The sequence below is a fragment of the Eleutherodactylus coqui genome, chromosome 3, assembly GCF_035609145.1.
Source record: "Eleutherodactylus coqui strain aEleCoq1 chromosome 3, aEleCoq1.hap1, whole genome shotgun sequence".
Classification (NCBI taxonomy): domain Eukaryota; kingdom Metazoa; phylum Chordata; class Amphibia; order Anura; family Eleutherodactylidae; genus Eleutherodactylus; species Eleutherodactylus coqui.
The window spans coordinates 288,138,330-288,161,214 of record NC_089839.1 but is presented as its reverse complement, the minus strand read 5'-3'; the positions used below and the strand labels follow the sequence as shown (position 1 = coordinate 288,161,214).

The following is a 22,885-nucleotide window of genomic DNA, read 5'->3' as shown; positions in this document are numbered from 1 at the left end:
ACGTGGACATATTAGCGTGCGTAAAATTTGCGCGAAATTCGCAGAGAATAGAACATGCTGATTTCAAGGAGTGTGTTCAGATTTCCATATTTTGCGCATGCATTTCGGTTGCACAAAATATATAGAACGTGCTCTATTTTCCTACATATGTGCACAGCAAAGGTTCCCATAGAAATCAATTGCATATATGCTCATGTGAAGCAGAGCTGTACAGCCCTTGGCATACAATGCCATTCTGCGTGTATGAGTGCTCGCATGTAGTTTCCATGTCAGAAAGAAGAGAAGTGTCACATAGCTCAGGAATAGGGATGGTTAGTAGTAATGGTGCACTGTGTAGTCATCTCTAGGTCCCCCATATGTAAGGAGAATGGGGTCTCTTGACTCCTGTTCGTGACTCCACAAAGTAGTATTGGAGATTTTGGCATTCGCCTGTTTTGTGTGAATTGTGTGACTTTTTTCCTTTTTACCTTGTGTTTACCATGTTTTACCAAGTGTGCAGGGGTTAGTGGACGGGACACAACCTTCTGCAGACCTCACAGTTGGAAAAGATTTGACTGTCTGGGGCACGGAGGACAGATATGTGCCCAATTAATTAGGTGGTGCAAACCTCTTAAGTCTTATTCACACAGGCGAATGAGATAAAAAAGGAAAGTGGCTCAGTTGATGTAATTTAAAGCATCCATTGAAGGCAATGTGCACACCTATCCCATGTGAATGGCTTTTTTTTCTTGCACCCAATCACTTTGGCGTGAGATCGCACCCAGATAGTACATCCTGTGATTTTTTTGATTTTTTTTTTTAACACAGGTCATAGGTCCACGAAAAAAATATTGCACGTGTGAATGACTGCATTCACTTTAATGGGTCCAAGGTCTGCCCAAGTTCTGTTAGTTGAAAGCTTGGACAGAATTCAAATGTTAAATTGGCCTGTGTGACTAGACCCTAAATAAATTAGGCACATCTCAGTCCAGCGCAGATACGATTAACGGATTTTTGCATGCATATCAACGTATTTTACTGTACTTCTTGCGCATGCAGGGCAGGGTTTTTGCACACAGGACACTACTATGCTCCGATTTAAAAGGCTATTTAGCCTAATGAGGTCTAGATGTGTTCTTTTTTTCATGAAATTGAGCAATTGTGCATTTGCGTGCGTATAGACTCCTATGTGGATCTCTGTGGCACAAATGTGGACGAAAATAGAGCATGCAGCCATTTTTCTCGCACGCAAAATCCACGCAAGAAAGAGAGGTGAGAACGAACCCATCACAATCGATGAGTTCTATATTCTGCATATTGTGTGCGCGAATACATCCGTGTGAAGCTGCCCTAAGACTGGCATGAAACAACCTAAATTCCTCCTGTCATCTTCAATAGAGTCACAGACATGGTCTTCTCTCTAGAGTGCGGACTAGGGAAGAAGAGAAGAGGACCCCCATTCTACCTATAGGTGGGAGTCCTGGAAATTGAACTGGCACCGATAAGAAATTTATGGCATATACTTTTGATATGTCATAAAAGTTTCAGACGGTAATACCCCTTTAAGTTTTATTGTGGCCCTTGGGAGTGGTTCAATACAGCAATGTGGCCCTCAGACCAGAAAAGGTTGTGCACTCTAACGTGTCAATAGTACTATACAGATGTATTCAGTTCCATCTTGACTAGCGTAGTGTACTATGTCATCAACCTAGCATGCCTATGCTATTTGTGTAGCCCAGCAATCAAGAAACTAAAATGGGTTACGCAAATATCATAAGACGCCGAATTAGCATTCGGCGTATCATACAAACACATGTCAATCATTCGTTTCATTTCTGGATATATCTGTACATCAAAGGTTCCGAAAGTGGTCTACATGGACCCCGGGGGTTGATTTTGAGTTGTTGGGGGTCCATGTCAGCAAGAAAAAAAAATGGGGGTGCACGAGATGTTTATGGGGGTTCACATGAGCGGACTCCATTTAGGCAGGTCATCATCAATATTTAGGTGTTCTATAAATGACATAATACACCTTCCACAGAGTGTTTTATGAGAAGTATATTCTTTACAGCAGACACTTTACGGTAAGGCCCGATGTCCACAGGCAAATTTCATTAGTGGAATCCGCAGGGGGCACCCACGCAGGAGATCCACAAATTAAGCCGCCCATAGGGAAGCATGGGCGTCCATAAATGGATTAGGAAAACAAATCGCAGCATGCTCCATTTCTGTGCAGTTCCCACACGGACGGCTTTCATTGACTTCAATGGAAGCCTTCCGATCCGCGGTACACCCGCAGCTGACACTGCAGATGTGCCGCAGATCCTGTGGGAAAGCAGGAGATTTATAAAAAAACAAACTGTACTGCGCATGTCCGACGGCGAACCGTGAGGATCATCCTCACGACAGCGAACCCAGAAGTAGAGAAGCCCGCGTGGATGCCGCCACCAGAATAAGGCCGGCTTCACATGGCCGTGACGGGATTCCGCGGCAGAGCCCGTCACGGCGCCTCCCCCCCAGAGACCCCAATACTTACCTCCGGATACGGCGTCCTACGTCCCGCACGACGCTTCGGCGCGCATGCGCAATAGAGCACGTGACACGCCGCAGCATCATGTGACGCAACGGCCGCGTCATGTGACGCGGCTGGCGGTAGGCGGGGAAGCGGTTTCATGCTATCTTCCGCTGTGCTACAGTGGAAGATAGCGTGACGGACGGCTTCCATTGACTGCAATGGAAGCCGTCCGCGCATACACCCACGGCAAATAGAGCATGCCGCGGGTGAGGACGGGTCACTTTACGGTTCGGAATTCCGCGGTGGAATTCCTCATAGTAAGCATTGTGCTATTAGGTTCAATGGAACCTAATAGCTGCGGGCAACGCATCCGTCTGTGGGAAGGAGCCCTAATACAGGTGGTATTCCCCGCTCAGAATCTGACCCGCCCATGGACATCGGGCCTAACAGCATAAGCTAGACCTCCCAAAACACTACAGAAGTTAACTGAACTTTTACGGGTGTGTCTGTCTACATGTTGTCAACCCCTCCCAGCTGACCGCCACCTGCTGTGAAGTCAGTTATTCTACATTTTCCGTAGCTTTTATCCATATATAAATGCTGAAATAATTTGCAACGTTGACAACCAAAAGAAGAAAAAGTATCAGAGGTCAAGCCGTACTTTAAAAGTCATTTAGATCAAGTTCTAACACCTGCAAAGAGTCTTCCATTAGTTCCGACAGGCCTCGTTGTATGGTCTCTTTAACGTGTCAAACAGACTTAACTACAAATTGATACATTATCGGTTTTTATTAGAAATTCTTCTACCCGCCCTAATCCATGTGTAATCGCTTAAAGATGTCTCCCGTCCTGGATAAGGGAAGCGATTATGTTTAAACTAGTCCTCCCGGATCAGAGCGATGTCATACTAACGAGAACCCTGGACATTACTAGATGCCAAACAAAAGCCATTCACATTACATTCAAGCCTGATTTGCTAAGACAAATTGTTCGGGTGGTCTTGGGTGGGATTCAAAACAAGCTTACGAGCAAAGTGTCTTCTCTCTAACAAACGCTCAGCGTTCCTCAAACATCCTAGAGCAATGGATTTACAAGGAGATTGTACTGAGCCGGTGGAAGGTTTTATGTCAACAGCGTCCAGATCATACAGGGAGCTATTTCATAAGATGCAACCCAAATAGTACATCGAACCACAATCACGGAAAACTCTGAGGAAAGTCAAGAAAGGGGACGTTTCTCATAACCAAGTATCTAAGGAAACTATTAATTACTTGCTGTGAAATTGAATCCTCTTCCATTAAAGAGTTTTTTTTACGAAGTAGATCCATCTGGTCTCCTATGATCTACAGCAGGGGTGTCAAACTCATTTTCATCGAGGGTCACATCATCAATATGGTTGCCTTCACAGCGTCATTTATAAGGGCTCATTCACATGGGCGTATTTGCACTCCGTTTTACACGCGCAATATGGTATTTTTTGTTACAAGGCTTGTATAAAGAGTCTAACATTGACTTGCAGGAATGCTGCCTTCCAATAGGTGGCGTTGCAGAGGTATTGTTCTAGCTCTCTTATTTGCATATTGCCCAGAGGAGCATGAATAGCCTCATACGTCTCCTCACTCACCTTCTAGGTGCTCTCCGTAAGGAGAAAATAATAGCGTTCCTGACCCATATGGACACTATTGATTTGCATTGGGGAATTTAGACTTGCATTGCATTTTACACCTGTGAAAAAAAAAATCACAGAATATCCTATTTTGGTCCATATTACAGATCGAAATTGCATTTTAGGGCTCCTTCAAAGGGCATATGTAAAATGTACGCACGCAAATACGCCCGTATGAAGGAGCCCTAAAAGGCAGTTATGCAGAGGATAGGTTCAGTCACATTTCTTTTTGTGCACGCCTATTTCTTACACATGCAGTCTACACGGCAATTCCGCCCGCGGCTCCTAATCTCGGGATTAGCCAGCAAAGTGGATGAAATTGTGCAAAAATCTCATCCACATGCTGCGGCCAATCGGTTGAGGCCAAAATGCACGAAAACTGACATGCAGCGCGGAATTCAATTCCGCAGCATGTCAATTCTTTTCTGTTTTTCACAACGCAGTTTTCTGAAAAATGCAGTGAATACGTGCGCAAATAAAAATGCAAGCAGGTCCTAATATGCGGTAAATGCACACAGTTTTGGTTTATCAAAACACTGCATAGTTCACCAACCAAAACTGCATCTGCCTGTGTGAATGAGCCCTAAATGTAACTACTCCTTACCATGACCATGGAGCCCTCTGCACTATGACGGTGTCTCTCCCTTCCACCTCGTTAGCTCAGAGCTTCCTACCTTGGAGGGTGGTAAGGGAGACAGAGCTAAGACACCACCTGTGAGTTGCTGAACAAAGCAGTGTGGAGGTGAGCACCAGAGCTCAGAATCCTAGATGGCACCCGCCCTCTGTGCTGGCGCCACCACCTCTGCCAAGCAATGGCTGCGTCCTCTTTAAAAAGTGGAGAAGCATTTCCGCTGCATCTGGACCTCATCACAGGCCACTTATAATGATGTGTTGGGTCGGATTTGGCCTTTGGGTCTGGAGTTTGACATATGTGGTCTATAGCATTACAATAAAGTGGAAGCTCTACAAACACTGCAGGTAAACTAGCTCAGTGTAGACTTGGATGTAACTACACAGGACATGACCACATCAGAGCAAATATTCAATAGCGCAACTACAGCCCAGTCTAGATTGGCATGTACCTACATACGACATGACCACATGGGATCAGATATTCAATATCACCACTGTAATCCAGTGTAGACTGCAATGTACCTGCAATAGAAATGAGTCCATGAGAGCCAATATTCAACAGCACAACGCTAGCCCAGTCTAGATTGGCATGTACCTGGATAGGACATGACCAAGTGGGACCAGATATTAAATTTCATCATGCTACCCCAAAGTAGATTGGCAAATACTTTTATAACACATGACCATATCTGACAAGATATTCAACATAAATTGCTATTGCTAAGACATGATTGAACAAGCTCAGACATTCAGTATCATCACTCTAGCCCAGTGTAGACTGAAATGTATCTGTACAGGACATGGCCACTTCAGACCAGATATTCAAACGCAAAGCTTTAGCGCAGTGTAGATTGGCATGTACCTGCATAGGATATGACCCCGCAAGATCAGATACTCAATATCACCACTGTAGCCCAGTACAGACTGCAATGTACCTGCATAGGACTTGACCACATGGGACCAGATATTCCATATCACCACTCTAGCCCTGTCTAGTTTGGCATAAAACATGACCCCACAAGTCCAGATATTCAGTATCACCACTCCAGACCAGTCTAGTTTAGCATGCACCTACATAAAACATGACCCCACAAGACCAGATATTCAGTATCACCACTCCAGCCCAGTGTAGATTGGGATGTACCTGTGGAGCACTGAAAGGATGATTGCAAACCCACAGTAGCTTTACTCAGAGATGGAACTAAGGTCTTGGGTGGCCCAAAATGGGGTGATATATGATCACCCCAATGAATGACCATAGCCCCCACAGAACCTCTAATGTTGGTTGATAAGTGGGTGGCAGAATTGGCCTGCAAACTCAAGGTGGACAGATGTTGGTTAGTGTTTGGCAGATTGAGGTGTCCTCATTTTGATTTCGCTATGGTGTCTTTATTGCTCTGTGATATCAGAAAGGCAGTAAGAATTCTCATCCTACAAATTACTGGTGGTCTACTTTACATTATGGCCAATATGTGTGTTTGACTTACGGAGTGGTGGGCGGAAAATCAAGGTTGTAACCTTTGTCTCACCCATAACAAAGGGCTCTTGTCTATGTGATGTCACAAAGCCTGTTTACTGTGGACAAACAAATGTCACTGAGCGTATGACATGAATAAACATAGGGTTGTGTCGCCACGTAAAAAAAGGGGGTAATTAAGGACAGCGACGAGGTGCTGATCATCTGGAGGACAGGAATAGCCGCAGTAGAAACATAGGCAGACACTATTTATATTGCATGAGACAGGCCACGAGAGAGAGCTAACCAGACTTGTCAACACGCAGCTGCCATGGCACAACACGAGAAAACCAATTGCACATGTTACCGCTATGCGTCTTCCGTTTTAAGTGGAGAAGATTTTTTTTCCTGTGAAACCCCAAGGAAACGCAATGGCTAATGAGTTTACCTTATTCTCTAGTCCTGCTGATGTGGAACATGAGGGCTTGATATTTTTTGAAAAGTGAACTTGTAAATATCATGTATAAGTATATGTGTTTGTGTATTGTTCACTCGAGGAACAAGAAATGTGTCTTAAAGGGGTATTCCAAGACTTTTACTATTGATGACCCATCCTCAGGATAGGTCATCAATAGTTTATTGACAGTGGTCTGTCGTTCATGATCCCGACTCATTTGCTGATCATCTGGCTGTGCAGTGGGCCGGACATTCACTGATAATGAAATTAACGAGAATGATGCCTGCTATTACACTTTTGGCCTATCATAATGGTCAGGACCAGACATCCCACCTTGACCATAATGAGGAGCCAGAAATATAAAAGGAGGCATTGTACTCATTGATTTCAATGAGATTGAAGCTGGCTATTACACTTCCAGCCCCGAGCGCCGATGATGATGTTACAGGCTGGATGATCAGCTGGGATCCTGAGTGGCAGACTCTCGCCAATCATCTATTGATGACCTATCCTGAGAATGGGTAGGTCATAAATAGTAGAAGTCCTGGAATAAGACACCCAAACACATTAGTGAAAAGTTATTGAAACCCAGGGGTGTCGCTAGAGGCTCATAGGCCCTGGTGCAAAACTTCCTCTTGGGCCCTCCCCATTGTGATCTACAGTACTACCGTACTGTGACTGAATAATATTGCCATACCAAGACTGTATAATACCGTCATACCATGACTTAAATTTTACCACCTGTTTAATTTCAATATCCACTCTCTCCATTGAAAAACACATGAATAATTAGCTGAACTGAGCCACCATGTGCATAAGAGAGTTGAGAGAAATAGCTGTCGGTCCAACAAGCATTTCACTGACTGCTATAAAGGTGTTTTGGTTTAATTACCAGGTTTAGTGGCTGATTATACAACTTGGCAACGCACATTGGTTGGCATGCACTAGTACATAGGCACCAAGATTAAATTTTATCACCTATCGACAGGATAGGTGATGAAAGTCTGATGGGTGGGGGTCTCACCACTGAGCTCTCACCAATCCTGAGAATAAGGGTGTTGTGTCCCCCTCTCCGTCTCACTGCAGGCTCACAGAGAGGAAATTAAATGGAGCAGCAGTCGCACATGAGCGGTACCGCTCCATTTATCTCCAGTGGTATTGCCAGAGATAGCTGAACGCTTGTACTTAGCTATTTCCATCAGTCCCATTGAAAATGAATGGAACGGCGCTGTGCATGTGCGACTGCTGCTCCATTCAATCTCCACTTCACTGTGGGTGACCCACAAAAGAAAAAGACGCGGGACCCCTGTTCTTAGGATCGGTGTGGGTCTCAGCAGCGAGACCCCCACCAATTGAACTTTTTTTTAATAACAATCTTTGTTTGTATAGCGCCAACTTATTCCGCAGCGCTTTTGAGGCACACGGGGAACACAAACAATACGAAAATTACAGAGATCACAAGAGTTACATGTGGTATTCAATTATTTGGAAACAAAGAGGGTGGGGTGATACAGAAGGTATGGGGGGGCAGGCGGTAGAGCAAGGGGGAACACAGCAATGCAGCAAAAACATGTGTTATTCAGTTTTTAGGATACAGACAAGGTAGGGGTAGTAGAGGAGGTATGGGGCAGGAAGTGTACATGATGTGGAAAGCCATAGGGAGCTGCAGGGGGCATATTGTGGGGTTGGGGGACTAGATCTGGAGGTTTTGTATGCTACTTTGAAGAGGTGCGTCTTTAGGGCGTGTCTGAAGTCCTGGAATTGTCCGAATGTTTTGGGGTAGAACATTCCAGAGGATGGGTGCTGCTCTAGAGAAGTCCTGGAGGTGAGCATGCGAGGTTTGTATTAGAGGGGTGTTTAGTCTGAGTGTGTTAGAGCGGAGCGCGCAGGATGGGTGATGTATAGACAGGAGAGAAGCTATTACGGTGGCGCGGTGCCAAGGGGTGAGGTATGTGATGAAAGTCAATCTTGGTACAACCCCTTTAACTTATGGCAACCAGACTGTCAGGCCTAATAAAAACATATATAGGTTTATTCAAAAAGAAGAAGCAGATACGGGAATGTAATTCGAAACAAACTGTAAAAGACAGGTACCCAATCCCCACATCACTGAAAAGAGGAGGTTTCGGACATACCAGTAAGTTCCATTTTTTTGCCGCGGCGCTGATTCTTGTTGTTTATAGGAAAATGGCGACAAAAGAGGAGAAATCATTTTGTTTGCTTGAGTTTGCCAAGTGTGAATCTATTGTTCAAGTGTAATGTTGATTTCACCATCGATTCCAAACACGGCCGCCTCATCATAAGCAAATTTATGGTTTGATGATTGTCGTGCAACACATAGTGTCCACGTTGGATGCGTACCACCCCGCGCACCTCGGGGACCACAAAGCTGTAAACGAGACACACAATGCTGCGATGTGGCAAAAAATGGAACTTACTGGTATGTCAGAAAAAACTTTGAACCTTCCTCTTTTCAGGGATGTGCGGATGGTGTACCCGTCTTTTGTAGTCTTTTTTTAATTCATTCCCCAAATCTGCTCCTTCTTCTTGAATAACCCTGTATGTCATTATATCCGCTAGGAAAGCTCCTCAGTTTATTATTTTAGCAGACATAAGAAAAGTTAGAGAGAGCCTGGAGCAATGCAACCACTGGAACGAGAAAGGCATGTGTTCATTGTTCAGTGGAGTACATTGTGGTTATATCTACATAGTAATACTGGTCCCATGTATTAAAGTGTACTGAGAGTACTTCTACTTTGGCAGTAGAGATGAGACAAGATCAAGGCTGAGGAGAACAATCTATGCATCCATTGGAGGGGAAGGGGGCCGCTGGGAGATCAGGCAAGGGACTTTTTGCCTCCGTTTGAGCTTTCCTGTAGGAGAATAACATGTTGTCTGCCATAGACATGATCATTGAGTTATTTTTGGACTATTCCTAATTTCACTTCGTACAACTTGCGATTCCAACCAGCAAACTGTGCGTTCCTGGTGCTTTCCTTGGCCTACATGTGTTTATATTTTTTTCCCATTTGATATCTAACACAAACATGTGGACCGCTTGGACTCTCGATGAGATCAGTTGCTATCCAAAGTGGGGGCAAATCAGAACGAAATTGCAGAAATTGATGATGATGGCAGCTGTTTCTCAAACATTTTTCCACTGTAAAAATAAGAAAAAGGGAAAATGTTGGACTTAAAAAAAAAACCAACTTCAGCTGAAAGCACTTTGCCGAATGGAAACGATTACCCCGTTCGCTGTTCTCATCTGATAAATAGCCGATATGATGAGAGGTAGTTTTATTAATAGAAGAAAAGAGTCCGATGATGAGAGGTTATTACGTAAAATGGCAAACGTTTGTCGAGGGTTTTGTTCCGACTGTCAGATGTGTCCAAGTTGTAGAATTCATTTAATAGGAAGAACACGAACATCTGGTCATAAAGCTACTGATGTGATAGAAGGGGGGAAAATTACAACAGCAAAATTGGCCGTCTACTAATTCGTGATCTGAGCTGGCCGAAATCATAGGTGCGCCTAATTTGTCTAGCAACTAGAGATGAGCGAGTATACTCGCTAAGGCAAACTACTCGAGCGAGTAGTGCCTTATGCGAGTACCTGCCCGCTCGTCTCTAAAGATTCGGGTGCCGGCGGGGGAGAGCGGTGAGTTGTGGGAGTGAGCAGGGAGGTGCGGGGGAAGAGAGTGAAAGAGAGATCTCTCCCCCCCCCCCCCCCCCCGTTCCTCCTAGCTCTCCCCTGCCGCTCCCCGCTGGCACTCGAATCTTTAGAGACAAGCGGGAAGGTACTCGCATAACGCACTACTCACTCGACTAGTTTGCCTTAGCGAGTACGCTCGCTCATCTCTACTAGTAACCCTTTAAAGAGGTATTCTTGCCATTTTCCATTGATGTTCGATCTCTGGATAGGTCATCAATAGTTGATCGTCGGGATCTGCTGCTCTGGATTCCTGCCGACCAGATGATCCTTCAGTCTGCTGGCAAAAATTGGTTGTTAGAGCCAGAATTTTTATATAGATGGCTTCACTGCTATCGAAATCAATGGGAGTGATGCCTCCTATTATACTTTCAGCTCTGACGGCAATGAGGAGCTGGAAGTCTAATGGAAAGAATCACTCCCATTGACTTCAATAGGAGTGAAGCCATCTATAATACCTCTGGCTCCGACCACCAATTCAAACATCTGGCCCTGCTGAACTGACAGTAGAGGATCAGCTGATTGGCGAGTATCCCGAGCAGTGGACCCACTGGAGTAACTATAGGGGATGTGGTTGCACCCTGTCCCAGGAGCCTTAGGGGCCCATAAGGCCTCTCTTTTCCATATAGGAAGCCCAGTACTATGAATAAAGCATTATAGTTGGGTCCCTGTTACAGGTTTTGCATTGGGGCCCAGGAGCTTCAAGTTACGCCTCTGCATTAAGGAGTTAAGAGAAGTTGGGGGGCCCCAAGATTAACTTTTGCACCCAGGCCCATGAGTCTCTAGCTATGCCCCTGAGTGGACCCCAACAATCAACTATTGATGACCTATCCTGAGGACAGGTCATCAATAGTAAATGCCCAGCAAACCATTTTAGCTAACAGCCATTTTTCAGGTTTTCATTTTTTTCATCCCTGCTTTCCAAGAGCTATACCTTTTTTATTTTTCCGCCGATATAGCTATATGACAGCTTGATTTTTGCTGGATGAGTTGTATGTTTTAATGGTACTATGCTATGCACCATATAAAGCATTGGAAAATGTTATTTTTTCCATTTTTTAAGTGGGGAGTAATAGAAAAACACAAATGCCCCATTTTTGAGGGGTTTTGCTTTTGTAAAAATGACATGATAACTTAGTTCTTAGTTCTTTTTTATATTTTACTACTTGAAAAAAAAGGAAAAACCCTTTTATTAGAAAGAGAATTTATTTTTGTCGCCATATTCAAAGTCACAACTTTTTAGGTCAATGGGGGTGCGAAGACTTATTTTTGCGGGGCGAGCTGTAGTTTTTATTGCTACCATTTCTACATACACTCATTTTTTTATCACTTTTTATTTAATTTTTATTAGTAGACGGTGACTAAGAAAATGTAATTCTGGCATTATGTATTTTTGCTTTTTGGCAGCATTCAGCGTGTGAGAGAAATAATGCGATGCTTTGATAGTTTGGGCTTTTTCATACGCAGTAATGATAATTATGTTTATTTGTTTGGCTTATGTTATAGAGTTTTATGAACATCCATGTCATACCGTAAACTTGTATTGAAGCTTTTTGGATGCCCTATATGTGCCACCATATGAGAAGCAACATGATGTGTTCCATCGGATGCCATATTGTGTCGATTTTTGCTCTACAGAAACTGAAAAAAGCATCCATGTATACAAATTGGAGATGAGCGAGCGTACTCGCTAAGGCAAACTACTCGAGCGAGTAGTGCCTTATGCGAGTACCTGCCCGCTCGTCTCTAAAGATTCGGGTGCCGGCGGGGGAGAGCGGTGAGTTGCGGGAGTGAGCAGGGAGGAGAGAGTGAGAGAGAGATCTCCCCCCTGTTCCTCCCCGCTCTCCCCGTTCCCCGCCAGCACCCGAATCTTCTGAGACGAGCGGGCAGGTACCCGCATAAGGCACTACTCGCTCGAGTAGTTTGCCTTAGCGAGTACGCTCGCTCATCTCTAATACAGATCCATGTAAGAACCCCGGTAACATACAAGTTACCATGTAGTATTTCTCCCCTAAACTGCTGGTGAGAAGGACTGGTTTGCAAATACATTATGTTGGAACTCAAACAGAGAAACATGGTAAAGAATATGGTACTATAAGGAACTATACAAATGCAGTTTGCAGAGTGGCGATTGGTTCCGATTCTCATATGATCATCGGCATAACGCTAAATTAATATCCTATTTGTGTGAATGGAAAAACACATCCCTTTAAGAAGTTTAACGAGTTCACGCTCAACAACAGATAAACTGAGAGCCCCCTTAGACAACCTATGCAGCCAATTCAGAAAATACCGCCCTGTATAAAATTCCCCTCTAGCGTATTTGGGGGTATTTGCTGTCTGTGCTATTTCACAGGCAGCACACAACCCCATTACAGACTACGGGACTATGCAGATTGATGTTTTTCACACGGAGCTATGGGTCATGTGAAAAAACTCATTGCATGTCCTATCCCTGTCCATATGACGGACAACAAGTAGACATGGTTATAGATGTTTATAAGCTCTGTCCATGCAAATCGGACAGCTGTCCATGTACTGTCCGATACAAGTTGGGCCTCCACCTCTGAGGTGTAGCTTGCACACATGGTAAGTGGGCACCCCGCCTGAGCCTCAAAGTGTAACTAAACTTTCAAGAAACGTTTGTCAGAAGTTTTGACCAGTAGGCTTCTCGTTGCTGAGAACCTTGCCAATCACTAAAGCAAAGAAGAAGTGCACATCTGAGTGGTGTGGCTGGTTGCCTACTTTCGGCTCACTGTATGGGCGCAATAGAAAACCTATGAATCCCTACGCCACTCGCCGAAGGGGTACAATGCTGGGTTGAGCACTTCTTCCCTTTCTTTTTAGCGATGAGTGGGTGTCTTAGCACCGGACCCCCACCAATCAAAAAGTTTGACATAATACAATCCCATTGACATTAATGACATTGCCAAATGTTTCATAATACATCTATATACAAGTAGGTAAATGCTGTTTTATGTCACTGTCAGCTACTTCTTGCTTAGATGAGATACATGTAAAATCTTAAGACATGAATAGGTCTAAGAACTCAACTAAATACTCTTTATTTTATGGTTAAAAAAAAAAAACATATTAGCCAGATTTTTAAAAAGTTGATGCTGAAAATGTAAAGCGTCAAATCGGCCATATGGCGAGGAATGAGCTCACCGCAAACTCCCGGTTAGAGTCGTGCCGTCTGGCTTTCAAGAGGAAATTATTTTCCTATGTTAATGAAAAGGTATCGCATTCCATCTCCCTGTTATGGAAACAGATCTGATTCATACCGGGAAATTTACCTTTCAGATGCCGGCAGAGGAAATTAAATGTTTAGTTGTAATGGCAACATTTAGATATTTTCAATGAAGTAAAAAAACACGGCGCGATTAAATGACATAATGGAGGCGCAAGTTATCTCATGAGTCGAGGAGTCAGCTTCTACAACCTGAAGTAGACATTACTTTACAATAAAGTTGGATGAAATTTTGGCAAAAAGCACTCTTGTTCGGGGACTGGTGATGTTAATAGTATCTATCTGAGTTCTTCTTCAAGTGCCCATGCGATCCTAAATTTCATAGCTGCTACTGAGTAGAATCTATAGCGCTAAAGTTACTGGATATACTCGAGCATAATCCTAGCTTTTCAGCACATTTTTTTTGTGCTGAAAAAGCCCCCCTCGGCTTATACTCGAGTCAGGGAAGGCTTAAAAAAACCCCTCCATACTCACCTCCCAGCCGGCATCTGTGTCTCCGGCGGCGGTGCGGCAGGCTGCTTGAATTCTCTTCGCTGTCATACCCTGCCGTCCTCTTTGCTCGGCTCTGTCATCCCCTGCCGTCAGCGCTGCGTAAGTAAGAGCTGTGATTGGATTGAGCGTCAGCCAATCACAGCCGTAACTCGATCATTCACAGCCAATCAAGCTGCTTTAGAATTCTCCCTGCTGTCATCTCCCTGCTCGGCTTTCAAATCCCCTTTCGTCAGTGCTGTGTAAGTAAGTGCTGTGATTGGATCGAGCGCTAGCTGTGATTGGCTTGCGCTCAATCCAATCACAGCGCTTACTTACACAGCATTGACAGAGCCAAGCAGAGAGGACGACAAGGGATGACAGCGGGAAAATTTAAGCAGCTTGTCGCACAGACAAGTATGGAGGGTTTTTTTTACCCAGTATATACTGGAGTATAGCGCGGCTTATACTCAAGTCAATAAGTTTTCCCAGCTTTTTGTGGTGAAACTTACTGTCTCAGCTTACACTCGGGTCGGCTAATACTCGAGTATATACGCTACTTCCTAAGGAACAAACCTTGGAGGCTCGCTGCAAAGCATAACTTAAATTGTAGACTACAGTGGCAATCATAGAGGATGGGGGTCACATAGCAATAAGCAAAATGGTGACAGCTTCATATCAGAAGATGAGAACCTGGCATTTAATCATTGCTTTTTCCTTTCTTATTTGATAAGGCTGCAGTGCTTATGAAAGGGGCTGTCCAGTTGTAAACTATCAATGGCCTATCCGCAGGATAAGTCATCGATAATAGAATTGTGAAGGGTCCATTGCCAAGGAACTCCAGCAATCAACTGCTCTCTAGGTCCATGCGTTCAAGCACTGAGCTGATTTTTGCGGGAAGCAGACAGTTCTGTTTTCATTGCAGTGGCCATGCTTGGTATTACAAGCAAAGTTCTCATTCATTTCAATGGGAACTTGACCTGTAATTCCTAACATTTGTCTTTGTTGCTCTCTCTACTCCTGACCTCGGCTTGTTAAACTAACAACTCTTTATGCACTGCCTGCTCCAGCCTCTGGCCAAATTACTGCATTGAACCTGTTCTCCATGACCCAACATCTGGCTTTGTTCCTTGAGTTGAAGTACGTAGGTTGGCCTGAGTCAGACTGTCTGACTACACACCTGTTTACACCCTCAGATACCATGCCTAGGTCTTAAGTAGTGTCAGCTGCCACATTACTGAGACCACTTTCAGAGTAATAGCCTGGGGACCCAGCAGTGAAGCCCAAATCCCAATTGGTGGGGTGAAAGGGTGAAGACCAGAGAACCTCAGGTGTTGCCTCAGTGGATTGAAGTACCACTGATCCTGATACATATCTAACATTGTACAAATCTATGAATGGAATTCCTGCAGATATGCTATGTAGATTACAAAAATCTTTATTTACATAATGTGGCACCAACATCTTCCTCAACACCTTAGAATTTGATGCTGTTCACCATGTGTCTACCACAAATAGTATATTTATTAATGTTATTACTTGCATCCTTTAATCATTATTTTGATTTTCTTTCTAACCAGGTACACCTTCGACCTACCAAATGAAGAAGGAAACTTCCATCTTGAGTGGTATGACAATATCTATTCTCCCATTACTTCATAATGAATTATGCTTTTCCAAAAATGCTCTTTACATTTGCAGACTTGTATCAATAACGTCTTTCTTACATCCCATAAACTCTGTCAGCAACTTTATGCCTACCCACCCAAGCATTGACCACACATCCGAAAGTATCATGTGCCTCTTTTGGTGGTCTCCAACAAGAACACCAACCACAGCTCCCTCAAGGTGCTACCCATTCTACAAATCTTTCTTCATTGTAAGAAGCATCATCTATATTGTAAAAGTGAAGACATCTACACCAAATATGAGACCATTTGCTAAAACATGAGAACTCTCGGAGGATATAGAGATTAATGAAGAATGAACTTGGACGTCAAAACACTACTGACTTGATTTCCCCTTTTAATGGAATGCAGAAGAGTTACAAACCTGTCATCCAACCTGACCCAGAGGTCATTAAACTGCCGCCTGCGTTGGTTTCTGTGGTGTTTCCTGTGCCAGTTGTTCTGTTTCCCAAATTCTTCTAATTGACTTATACTGTCTGGTAGAAGGAGGTGAGGTGGCAGCATTTCATCATCGGACTCCTCTGGGAAAGATGATGTGGATGGCCTATGATCAAAATACCTCAATGAAGAGGAATCTGTGACTTGCTCTTCACCCAGGTTAGGGTCTTGATTGGTGCTAAAAAAAATAGAAACAAATCTTTTATTATATGATAGATATAAGTCCTTGCCATTAAGACAAATTTACTATTGAGTTACACCAAAAAGAACAGATGTCAAACCTCAGTGAGCAATTTTTAAAAGTCTCTAGAAAAAGGGACGGGGTTTGAGTGGTGCAAAGTTTTTAGGCAGTTTTGACAATTGAGCCTTTTTAAAATGTCTCAAAAAGTTTGGAGCAAAGTTTCCCCACTAGTTGGGTGGGATAAAATGTAGAAACCTCTCTAGAAATACTTAAACATGCAACACATTCATTAACATCGTACAGCATTTCGATAAAAAACTTTCTGACAATGAGGGTGATCAATGAGTGGAACAGGTTACCACGGGAGGTGGTGAGTTCTCCTTCAATGGAAGTGTTCAAATAAAGGCTGGACAAATATCTGCCTGGGATGATTTAGTGAATCCTACACTGAGCAGGGGGTTGGACCCAAAGACCCTGGAGGTCCCTTCCAACTCTACCATACTATGATTCTATGATAAATTTGTCATAAATAACGGCAACTTTTCCTGCAGAAAAACTGACTTCAAAAATACCACATAACATATATTCCCATGTGTCTGATATTGCAGATAAACCCCATTCAGTAGAAGGCCTAGTTATATACTAATGTATAAAGAAGTCAAGACTGACCAAAATAACAGTGGGTACAGAAAGTCTTCAGACTCTTTCACTTATTTAACATTTTGTTATGTTGTAGCCTTGTGCAAGTTAAAGAAAGTTTCAACTTTCCCCCATCATACTGCACTTAATACCCCATAATGACAAAGTGAAAATAGAATGTTAGAAAACTTTGCCAAAATTTTTTTTAAAAGAAAAACTAACATTTTGCATAAGTATTCACACCCCGTGTGCATATGTGTGGGGGGAGATTTATTAGACCCTTTACATCAGCTTTCTGACATCTAAAAGTTGCAAAATTCTGGTGCATGCTCTATTTACAGTAAAATGTGTAACTTTTACATTCTCTAACCATATTTGAAAAGTGAAGAACTGGCGTAAATTATAACTCCAATTTACGCCTGCTCATAGATTTGATTTTGTGGTGCACAGACCGGCAAAGATACATCAAATGTATTAAGCGTAGAGATGAGCGAGTATACTCGCTAAGGCTAACTACTCGAGCGAGTAGTGCCTTAGCCGAGTATCCTCCCGCTCGTCTGTAAAGACTTGGCTGCTGGCGCGGGTGACAGGTGAGTTGCGGCGGTGAGCAGGGGGAAGCGGGGGGGAGAGAGGGAGAGAGAGAGATCTCCCCTCCGTTCCTCCCCGCACTCCCCCGCCGGCCCCCGAATCTTTACAGACAAGCGGGAGGATACTCGGCTAAGGCACTACTCGCTCGAGTAGTAAGCCTTAGCGAGTATACTCGCTCATCTCTAATTAAGAGGTGTAAGGCTTTTAATAATTTTGCCGCATCTTACTCTGGCACACCTGGGTATAAACTGGCATCTGAAACACCAGCCTTGGTACTTTCCTTCCCCTGTACCCACAGCTCTGTTCACACTTCCATGAACTGATTATAGATATCATGGCAGGACTTGGAAAGAAGAGAAGTTCCACCCAGCATGGGAGCAGGAACAGGTAAGTACTTATGGTGTACTGTGTGTCAAGCATTGTTATGGGGGGCACTAACTTGCTGCCCCTTGCATCGACCCGATGACCTTGGTGGTCCCCTCCAACTCTACAATTCTATGCTGGTACTGTTATTGAGGAAACTGTGGGCTTATAGATGCATTGAGGATCAGAACTATTACTGTGTTATATCTAGTGCAGACCATAACTGGTCTTCCTTTGGTCCAGGATTCTCCAGGATACAACAACGGTAAGAGTTGTCCCTTTCACGATAGAGATGGGAAATTGTTTTTGGCCTGCTCAAAGATGCTAGGCAAGAGGCAGAAAAAGCAGTAACAAATCTCAGACAGGCAAGAATTTTAGGTTGCTTTACTTGGCCCTATACAATGCTTCTTTGCGGCAGAAATAAGATTGGGGGATCCCCAAGAGCTCGCGACCCATGGGGTAATTTTGAGTTTTTTTGGTACTTTGAGATGGTTCTCTAGAACCTGACTGTACTGCTGGCCTAAACTGTCTTGCGGGTAAGCCATGTGCAATACTACTGTAGGTGTGCTCCACAAGCTCTATTTTGTCATGCATACCGTAGTCTACCAGGCGAAAGGATCAAAAGCTTGTCTATAATGTACCACTTGTTCCTACACAGCAAGTGATGTCAGTACAATAACACATCATTGTGAGCCGTGTAATGCACATTACTAAGAGCAAAAATGAAAATTTAAGTAGAGTTATTATGACATATGTCTGGATCGAACACTTCATCTCGCTTTATTTGTAATGACACAAATCAGACTTTCTTGCCACTTACAACCATAAAAACCTCAAACAGGTTTCTGAAGCCTCACAGTCACAACTTACATTCCGTCCACCTCTAATTCCATGTCTAATATAAACCTGCTGTGGTTCTTCTTAGATGTAAAATACGTAATTCCATTTTTCAGACTTTTCTTCTACAAATTCTGAGATTGCGGTATTAGCACCCCCGGCTAGGTCCTAGACTTAGCCATTGGGATTTAGAAAGAATAAGCAACGTAATATTGTTTGGATCAACCAGCGAGAGTCCTGCAAGTGAAACAAACATTTTATTTTGACCATGTTTGTCAATGATCTCCGGATATATAAAATTATGTTATGGCTGCTGGTTGCAGCTAACGGTTACCCTCACCTCCTCCTCTCCGCGTCTGATGGTGTTTTAAACCCTCTCTGTGTGATACACGCTGCACTGTCCTTCCTGCACCCAGTATATTCCATATGGTACATACAGCCACCCCACCTCTTAAGGAGCCAGCATGTGCACCAGCTTTCCCATCCTCAGCCAATCTTGGTGTTTTCTGGGTTACTTTATGCACCCTCCCAATGGAAGGTGCCTGAGCAATAGGTTATGTTAGATTCTGTGAAAGTGCTGTTAGCTCTTGTTGGACATCTAGTGTTGACTCGTGCCTGTATTTCCAGCTTTTCCAACTTCTGCCGGTCCTGAACCCGACTTGTTCATCAACTACATTAGGCCGATTGCCACCTGCCCTGATTCTCTGCTTTTGCATGAAGTCTGCCTGCCCAGACCTTGGTCTGTTACATCAACTCTGTCTCTGACTATGCCTCCGATACTTCGTTATGGTACCTCTGACTTGTCTGTGTCATCAGCCACTGCTGATTGGAGTAACAGCCTAGGGGTCCCTGCAGTGAAGACCAGATCCCTCAAAAAGGATTTAAAGGGTGAAAATCAGTTAACCCCTCAGTGCAGCTCTCAAGAGTAGCCCAGAGTGAAATTAGTGGCTCAATAGTGGCAGAGTGGGTCCATACCTGCTGCTTGACAAATCCCATGAAAATTTTAGTACATTGCAAATATAAAGTCTTTGACCAATGCTTAATGATTTTTTAGGAACAAAGATGTAACAATTATTAATCTGAATCTTACAAAAATCATTACTATATATTACTTTAGGTTTTGACATTTACTAGTACTGTTAATTCTGTTCAAGGCTAGGTTCATACTACGTTTCAGTGTGCACTCAGCTATTCCATCCAGGGGTTCCATCTACATCACTAAAAGCAGCATTTAGACAAAACCCTGGACAGAACCATAGACTTTCATTAGTCAAACGGAAACTATTTAACTGGGTCTCCTCTTTTGTCTGCCCTTTTATCCAGACAGAATAGCATAGTTGAAACCTGGTAAAAAAAAAACAAAAAACTTTGACTAATGGAAGCCTATGGTTCCATCTGAATGCCCACCTCAGCGATTCAGACAGAACCCCTGTGATGGTAAGGCCCAGTGTACAGTGAAATGTAATGGGAATCCAACATTGCAGGGTCTGTAAATTCTAGACAATCCCTAATCATAGAGGGATTTTCCAATAAACTGCTAGCTAACTAATGACTGATCAACTATAATGTGTTGGGAAAAATAACAGCGAATGTTCAATTTTCCTGCAGTGCCCCGGGGGGAAGATGAAGCTTTACAAAGAGGTCATTGGAAGCAAAGGGCTGTCTGTGTAATGTACAGATGTAGTGCTCCAAAGCAAGAGGTGCTCTTTGCAGCCATTATCTGGTGTGACTTCATGGACCTGAATAGGAGACTCCTCTCCACCAACTCTGAAATTCGTAATAGGATATTTGAAAATGCGTTTTCTAAGCTAAACAGTGGGACAGATTTACTAAACACACCAGAATTCTGACTCAATTTGTGCAAAATTTGTCGTTTATGCCTTAACCCACACTTCACAAAAGGGCATGGCTTATTGAAAAAGGGGCATGGCTTCAAAACGCAACACCATACTTCCAAATTGCACCAAAATTTAGCATCAAAATTTTGGCAAAAACTGTAACAACTAATAGGTGGTATAAACTTAGAGAAAAATGTGTAAATATTTCATCCCGTATTAGCTACCATAATAAGCTTTTTTGGACTATCTAGTCTAAGTTTATGCTGTCTAACTATTAGGCGGGATTAGTAAACCTACCCCTAGTGTTTAAATGTATTTCTGAGGTTGGTTTTATCAGGCCAGGAGTCAGACGTCTGGTTGATAATTAGAGATGAGCGAATGTGCTCGTTTAGAGCAATTACTCGATCGAGCATCACTTTTTTCGAGTAACTGCCTACTCGGGCGAAAAGATTCGGGGGGCGGCGGGGTGGAGCGGGAGGTAGCAGGGTGGAACAGGGGGGAGCTCTCTCTTCCCCCCCCCCCTCACTCCCCACCGCAACCCCCCACTAACCCCCGATGGCCCCCGAAAGCAATGCTCGATCGAGTAATTGCTCTAAACGAGCACGTTCGCTCATCTCTATTGATAATGTAATGCACGTATCAGAGCTGCTAATTCTAGCTCTTACAGGAAGGTTTTGACCCTCTATTAGGGCACTTGAACATGGGTCATGCTCATGAGTCCACTCCTATAACCCTTTCCAATCCAATTTGTATCCTGGTTTTCCTAGGGGGCTTACTCTTTTTCTGCTGTTATACAACGGCGCTATCTGCTGGCTAAAGCCAGTACTGCATGAGGTGACACGTTGGATAGGCTCTGACAGCAGAGAGGCTGGCAATATACAGTAAGAGAACCCTGATGGATGTCTTCCAACATCGGAGCTGTACAGCCTTAAATCATAATGTCTTCAGACGTCAAACAGTGGATTGGAAAGGGTTAACTATTGCAAATGATAACCCCAATTTCTTTTCAGTGTTTACTACTTTTAAACATTGCAGGATATAATGAGAACCGTACAATACGTTGGTTTGTGGTTTATTGTTTAGAAATAGCTATAAAATGTTTGAAAGGCTCCATCTCCGCATCTTCATATAAACTTTTCCTACTTCCCCTGAAAACCCCAGTACAGTAATAGGTTTCTTTTCTGCTGCATTTAGGAAAAAAATGAAATAAACATTTTTACAAAAACACTTTCTATATTCGAAGCACAACAGATGTTGAAAATCTGCAAAACAGATTCCAATCAAGCGAAAGAAACAAAGGCCCTTTAAACAGTGTGCGGTAAACAAGCCTATGAAACGGGCCGTTGTGATACCGTCTACGGAACTTCCATTCAAGAAAGTTTGAGTCTCCAACATAAGCACAAGGTAAAACTCACACAGTAGAGGAATGCAAATGGTAACAATTACCACCCAGTCATGGTTGGTAGACAATGTTCATATACACGTAATGTTCGGCTTAGACAGCTCCCTCTCCGCACATAGAGAAATTGTTTGAGAACCGAGATGAGTGAAGTACGTATTTACATTACAGACTGAGCAAGACAGTGAAATTGACTTAATGAATGACATCAATTTGCAAAAATATTCCTTCGTGACAACTTTGTGCTCGAGTTTGAAAACTTTAGCCATGAGTATTTATGTACATGGACAGCCCGTCTGGAATACCGGCTGTGATGTTATCAGACCTATGGCTGGTACACATTATGGGCTTTTTAACAGCTCTGGGTAGAAGGTCTTTAAAGGAACACAAATGTTGAGTCGAAGTCAGTAAAGAGAAGCAAATGAAAGCCTAAAAAGTTAATTTACTTTTGGGGAGGAATGGGAAAACATCCATCAGCTGGCCACGCACATGTAATTTCGATTGCCTGCATTGCGGCCGGTTGTTTATCTGTGGGATCATTCACAGGAATGATCCCACCACCAACATGCCAAAGTAAACTGGGGAGACTGTTAAAGAAAAAGCGTAAAAAATATTGGCTAAAAAAAAAAAAAAAAAGACACTGGGCTTGCTCAGATGGGGAATGATTGAACACATTTGGCCCATCACGCAATACATTTTTCTTTCAGCCCACAACAGATGATATTATCCAACATGACAGATCACTTTTTGGCAAACTAGAGTTTTTCGTCATCCATCACAT

The 22,885-nt window shown here is 43.4% G+C and overlaps 1 protein-coding gene across 1 annotated transcript in view; it reads right to left on the bottom strand.

Annotated features, from left to right (window-relative positions):
- Positions 1 to 22,885, bottom strand: part of TRABD2B (TraB domain containing 2B) — a 295,708-nt gene that overhangs the window by 16,250 nt on the left and 256,573 nt on the right. Inside the window, exon 6 of the mRNA XM_066597625.1 lies at positions 16,186 to 16,437. Coding sequence (XP_066453722.1) covers positions 16,186 to 16,437 — 252 coding nt within the window. The remainder of the gene's footprint in view (positions 1 to 16,185; positions 16,438 to 22,885) is intronic.